The sequence below is a fragment of the Ananas comosus genome, unplaced genomic scaffold (assembly GCF_001540865.1).
Source record: "Ananas comosus cultivar F153 unplaced genomic scaffold, ASM154086v1, whole genome shotgun sequence".
NCBI lineage: Eukaryota > Viridiplantae > Streptophyta > Magnoliopsida > Poales > Bromeliaceae > Ananas > Ananas comosus.
In genome coordinates, this window is record NW_017892233.1 from 1 (window position 1) to 6,536 (window position 6,536).

The 6,536-nt window shown below is 35.7% G+C and overlaps 1 protein-coding gene across 2 annotated transcripts; it reads left to right on the forward strand.

The window, feature by feature from the left end:
- Window positions 1-1,487: 1,487 nt before the first annotated feature.
- LOC109705347 (transducin beta-like protein 3) lies at window positions 1,488-6,177 on the forward strand. Of its 2 annotated transcripts, none has more exons than XM_020226083.1 (5): window positions 1,488-1,978; window positions 2,751-2,933; window positions 3,846-3,995; window positions 5,554-5,774; window positions 5,858-6,177. In XM_020226083.1, exons 1-5 carry the CDS (start codon window positions 1,667-1,669, stop codon window positions 6,147-6,149), a joined length of 1,158 nt encoding a protein of 385 aa, XP_020081672.1. In that variant the 5' UTR covers window positions 1,488-1,666; the 3' UTR covers window positions 6,150-6,177. The 2 variants fall into 2 exon arrangements, with proteins under 2 accessions (XP_020081672.1, XP_020081673.1); XM_020226084.1 differs by having other exon boundaries at window positions 1,489-1,978; window positions 5,863-6,023.
- Window positions 6,178-6,536: the final 359 nt, after the last annotated feature.

Genomic DNA, 6,536 nt, shown 5'->3' on the forward strand with positions numbered 1-6,536 from the left:
TTTGAATATTCATTAGACAAACCGTAATTAAAAAATCCGCTTAATCTTAATAAGAATAATTTAAATAGCAACGTCGAGGAGTGTATGAGATTCTTGCAAGCAATAAATAAAAAAAAAAAAAAAAAAGATTCTTTGTGTAGTGGTGTAGAAGGATGCCTCCCAGGGTTCTATTGTAGCGACTGGATTCTTTCCATTAGCTATGCCCACTTGAGCTGATTAATATTATTAATTATTATTATTATTAATTAATATATATTATGCTACAATAAGAGGTCTAATTAAGATCCTTCTTAATGGTTTTTAGTATCAGGGAGGCCGAGTCTAGCTATAATACATCTAAAAGCGCCAACTAGTTGGTGGTGCTTTTAAGTTTCTAATTTTTAGATCCACCTCTTGACTATTAGTAGTCTCTAGATCAAATATTATTTCACCTATCATCACTCAACCCAAGTAGATAACTATTATTATAGTTCTAGTCCTACAACATCTCTATTCAAAAACTATAAATCTAAAAGTACAAATGAATTGGCGCTTTTAGAAGTATTCTAGTTCAACTCGAGAGAGACACACCGTTTGTGGATTCCAATTGAGTGGACTTAATTAAAAGGGAATATAATAAAGTTTGTACCATCGGTTAGAATCAATATAATCAAGAACAGCAGCTATAATCAAGGGGGGAAAATGTTACAAAATAAATCATAATTCAAGAACCGAACTTCGCATTATGCTTAAAAAATCATTGGAAAGAGTTTCTCAATTTTGAAATATAATTTATGCAGTGTACACATTTACATGAAATTATATAATATTCTTATGCTTATAACGATTGAAAAGAATTTTGAGTAGTCAATATGGCGAGAAAGATAATAAGCATATTTATGTATTATTTATTTTGTTCTTTTCTTTAATGTGAACGTATTATTCATCGTTACTCGCCGGAACTCAAATAATATAATGACAGGGTGGGTGAGCAACACTTGACTGATTGAGGATAGGCTTTGGAATCAAGAAGGATAGGTTGAGGAGAGACCAAAAGATTCTTGTTAATTTAAAATTAATCGTGTCCTAATCCATTTTGGAATAAGGTTTGAATGTAATTCACCTAATTTAGTTATTACATAAATCAGTTGAGCTCAACACAAACAAAAAAATTGATATTGTCAATTACATATGATCCCACTCTCAATACATTTTTATTAAAATATGATTTAAATTTTTTAAATTTTTTTTTAAAAAAAAGTATGTAGAACTTAGTAGCTCACCTACCAATAACTTTATTAATATATTTTTAAAATAATATTAGAAATTCTAAAAAATAATATAAAAGTTTAAAATATTGAAAAAGAAGTGGATTGCCCCGCAACATGAAGGCCTATATTGGGCTCGGGAACAAGCTGGGCCACTGGTTCGATAAAAGCAACCCGCTCTCTCCGAAACTTGAGTACTTTGATAGATTATTTTATAGCAATTCAGTTTTATTGATATTTTTGATAAAATTTCCCTTAAAACCCTCGCTCCGTAAACCCTTACTCGACTCGTCTCCCGCCGCGCGCGCTCTCTCTCTCTCTCTCTCTTTCTCTCTCTCCCCTCCTCTCTCTTCGTTCGCTAGGGTTCGCTTAAACCCTTCGCTAGTGTTCGCTTAAACCCCAGCGAATCACCTCCAACAATGGCGACGCCGCCGCCCCCTGCCCACGCCATGAAGAGGAACTACCGGTGCGTGCCCTCGCTGCAGCAGTTCTACAGCGGCGGCCCCTTCGCCGTCTCCTCCGACGGCGCCTTCATCGCCTGCGCCTGCGGCGACGAGGTGAAGCTCGTGAGATCTTCCGACGCCTCCGTGCGCGCCACCCTCGCCGGCGACTCCGAGGCCGTCACCGCCATCGCCCTCGGCCCCGGCGACCGCCTCCTCTTCTCCGCCACCCACAGCCGCCTCATCCGCGTCTGGGACCTCGCCTCCCTCAAGTGCATCCGTTCTTGGAAGGTACAATGATCTGGAAATGAACCATGTTTTTAGGGTTTTCACGATTCTTCCATCTAAAATTAGGGTTTTGAATAGTAATTTTCCTAGTTCAGTTGATTCTTCTGTCTATTATATTCTTTTTAAGATCTGGGATTTGTTTGTGTACTTATTTGTTGGATTAAGGATGAAAGAAGCCCTCCTTGCTTCTGCTCACAGGGTATGCAAGACTTTTATTAAAGAATGTTGTTTTATTGCTTCTGATTCGAGTTGAAGAAGATTATATTGATTTCTACTGGAAGGGCTTTTAGAGAAGCTTGTTTGCTCACAATACGAACAGAGGAATTAAACTTACCCTGTGTCTATGTCACTACGGAGCATGATGATGCAACTCTTATAATCTTCAATGAGAGGCTTTGATGCATGAGAGGAATTGATTGTTGATTACTAGTTTTTTTTTTATTTGATTTTTATTTTTCTTCTTTTTAAAATGTGAGGCATTATTTATTTGCTGTTGGATAAAAGGATGAAATAAGCCTCCTGATGTTGTTCAATAATGCTTCATTATTGCCTTCAATTGAAGTTACTTGTGATAAGATGTACCTGAGTGATCTTTGGTAAAAATTCTCTTTTAGATTTAGTTGGAGAAAACAAAATTGGTGACAGTTACATTTGCTTGTTTTCAATTTTTGAAATTCCGTTGATTTCTTAGTTTAAATTTAAATTATTAGAAAAGCTTGTTTGTTTGCTTTAGTAATGGAGGCATCAAACATACAGTGTTTCTAATGTTGGTTAGGGTCATGATGGTCCTGTGATGGGCATGGCATGCCATTCTTCTGGTGGATTGCTTGCAACGGCAGGAGCGGATAAGAAGGTATTGGTATGGGATGTTGATGGTGGCTTTTGTACACATTTCTTTAAAGGCCACAAGGGAGTTGTCACAAGCATCATGTTCCACAGTGATCCAAACCGCTTACTAGTAAGGGCAGAACTTCACATGTTTTTTCAATGAGTACTTTGGTTTTTTAAACTTGTANTACGCCTTTATCTTTTGTGATGGGTTTACATAATTATTATTTTAATGCAGATCGTGACATTCTTTTCTTAACAGCACTGGAGGATGGTTGTAAAAAGAGAGTATTTATGTTGAAATTTTTTATGCTTTAAATATCTGTCAAATTTTTTTATTCATTTTGTGAAGGCAAAAAGTTAATAAGCAAACCAATTGAGATGAAGCTTTTTTACACTTGCCAGTGTTACTGAAACTGTTGCCTTGTGCGCAATCCTTTTGAGTCTTCTTATGCAACACTTGCCAAAAAGGTTGTCACGAGGACTCACATATGATGTTAGGAAATAGGTCCACAAATTAGTTATTTCAAGAATTTAAAAATGGTTGAGATCATTCTCTATCTACTATATTGTAAGGATTTCTTTCCTTTCTAAGTTGTTTGAACTTTTGAGCACGACCCTCAATTTTACGCTATAATTTTATAAGGAGCTTTGAACAGATTACTGAAGATCGTATTTAGGAGCTCACTATATGAAGTCGTGTGTCTTACTTTCATCATCTTGTAATCACCAGCACCCCTGAAGTTCTTATTTCCTCTGATTCACCAATTCGATACTTCATTAGTTTATCTGATGGAGTACTTCATTAGTTTATCTGGAGTTTAAATCTTCACTTGCGAGGAGTACTTCATTAGTTTATCTAATGGAGTTTAAATCTTCACTTGCGATGAAAGGCATCCAACCCTCATAGAAAATCCTATTACGAACTCCTCATAGATTTTTTTTGCTTCACTCTCCCTATCTTTCTATGATTGTGTCTGCGTGCATATACACGAGCATTCATATTGATTGCAAGTATGACCTTGACATGCTAGATTTTCAGCTGTTCTCAGGAAGTGATGATGCAAGTGTACGAATATGGGATCTGGAAACTAAGAAGTGCATTGCAGTGATGGAGAAGCATTTCTCAGCAGTTACTTCCTTGTCATTATCGGAAGATGGGCAGCTATTACTTAGCGCTGGAAGAGATAAGGCATGGTTGAACATATCTGTATTGCATTTTTTGTCTCTAATATGTTTACTCCATCGTATTACTTATCTGAAAATAAATGTTGATATTATCGATGAATTTAGCAATCGGATATTTGAGAACAATATTTTCTCTTCCAACTGTTGTTTATTGTGGCCCATCTATGTTGCACAGATACGGATATGGGGATACGGATACGACACGATACGGATACGGTAATACGGCAATTCCTAAAACTTCTAGGACACGATACGCGGGATATACTTGAATAAAATATTATTTTAAATATATTTAAATATATGTTGATTATATGTAATGATATATTGAGAACAATCAGCATATCTCGACTATATATATTCTAATATGCATTAACTTGTATAATTGTTTTACATATGTTCATAAAAAAAGATAATCAATCATATAAAATAATAATTCAAAAAGTATCAAACCAACTGTCATCCAACTTGATCAAATGATAACAATAGATATGTAGTTGCACAAACTAGATAATTAGTCATTCAATATACATGTCTGTTTTGTTAGTTCTATTATTAAAATAGTAATAAAAAAATATGGTAGCAATGTAATAGAGAAGTAAAAAAAATCATATTTTCTATAGCCTTTGTTGCTTAATGCTAGGTTGACAAATTAGATGAAAGAGAGTATATACTGTGTGAAGATAGAACGAGAGGGAGCGCCTTCTACCATTCAAGAGCAAAAAGATAGATGAAATGACAAATTGAACAGAGATTGGTGTTTTTCCCACTCTTTTCCTTCTTTCTAATAGATTTGGACGTGAGTTTTTTTAAAAAATTTTAAGTTTCGATCATTTTAGATCAAAAAAGAACCTGACCGTATCCCCCCCGTATCCCCCCGTATCCCTCACGTATCCGAGCCGTATCCGATATTTTTTTATTTTTTAAAAATGCCCGATACTTCATTCCCTTATCGGACACGTATCGGGGGCGTATCGGGGGCGTATCGGTATCCGATACGTATCCAATACGGGTACGGCATGAAATTTGAAGTATCCGTGCTTCATAGTGGCCCATACTATTTGGTATTTTGGTAGCTCTTTGACTGTTATTTTTGGTAATTAGTAATAGCAATAGGATGTTTGAGTACAATTTTTCACTTCAAACTGTTGCAACGAACTATCAACCAGCATGTATTCACAGCTTGGTTTTTCATGTTTTAATTAATAATATCGGGAATCAATGATAATCTTCACAGCCCAAATTAATTTCTGTGGGAGTTCTGTCCTTGTTATGGAGTTTATGATATGTATGAGACTGTTACCTTACCAGCTTCTGCAAATTATACTGCTAATTTGAAAATTTTGCGCACTTAAGATCTGTTTTAAACAGTGGACTGATCAGATTGGTCATTTCTTAACAGATGCTTTGACTTCTTCTTGGCCAATTAGATGTATAACTTTTTATTACCTAAGGCATCTTCAATATCCACATTGTTATTCATCAGGCCTTTTTTTTTTTTTTTAATCATGCACTTTTTTCTTTGCATTCTAGCTAGAGCAACAATTTAAGTGGAGCCTCTGCAGGTTGTGAATATATGGGATGCACGTAATTATAGCTTCAAGATGACTGTGCCGACTTATGAGATGGTGGAAGCTATTTGCATTATACAATCGGATAGTAGCTTGTCCACTTGTTTGGGATCAAAGAAATCTCAGATTGGGAAGAGTAAATCAAATGGTTCTCCGCGAGTTCATTTTCTCACTGTTGGTGAGCGTGGAGTTGTACGCATTTGGAGCTCAGAAGGGTATAATGGTCATTTTGAGTCAATATGGTTTTTCTTTTCTAGGTTTCTTACAGTACTCATTGCTTTATTTTGTTAATCAACAGTGCAGTTTGCATATTTGAGCAGCAATCTTCTGATGTAACTGTTAGCTCTGATAAAGATGATTCTAAAAGAGGGTTCACATCAGCTATTTTATTACCATCAGATCAAGGATTGCTCTGTGTCACTGCTGATCAGCAGTTTCTGTTCTATCAGCTGATAAAAGATGTTGAGGGGACATTTCAGTTAAACCTATATAAACGCCTTGTGGGTTACAATGAAGAGATTCTTGATATGAAGTTTCTTGGTGAGGAGGAAAAATATCTTGCTGTGGCAACAAATTTGGAGCAGGTATAGAGTGGCCATTGGTTGCCTTCTTTACCTAAGTTTACTAGAGATATTTATTTGCATATGAAGTTTTGCAAATTTATCCAAACATTTCTCCATAAAAAATCTGAATTTTCATATACACCTTTAAAAAACTTAATTGCAGACATGCATAAACATCATGCCTTTCTTTATAGAACTCACTACAATAGAAACCCAACTTTTCCCCATGAATTGGATGCCTCCCCACCTTAATGGTTTTCTTTCTAAGAAAATGCACTTTCAGCGGGTCCACATAAAATTCTGACATTTTTAAGGTTGTATCATACATAGATGATTATTGCAGGGATGCATACGCAAAAGCCTCATTTTTCTAATGTCGTGTGCATGAAATATAGGTTTGGTGGACTAAGCTTT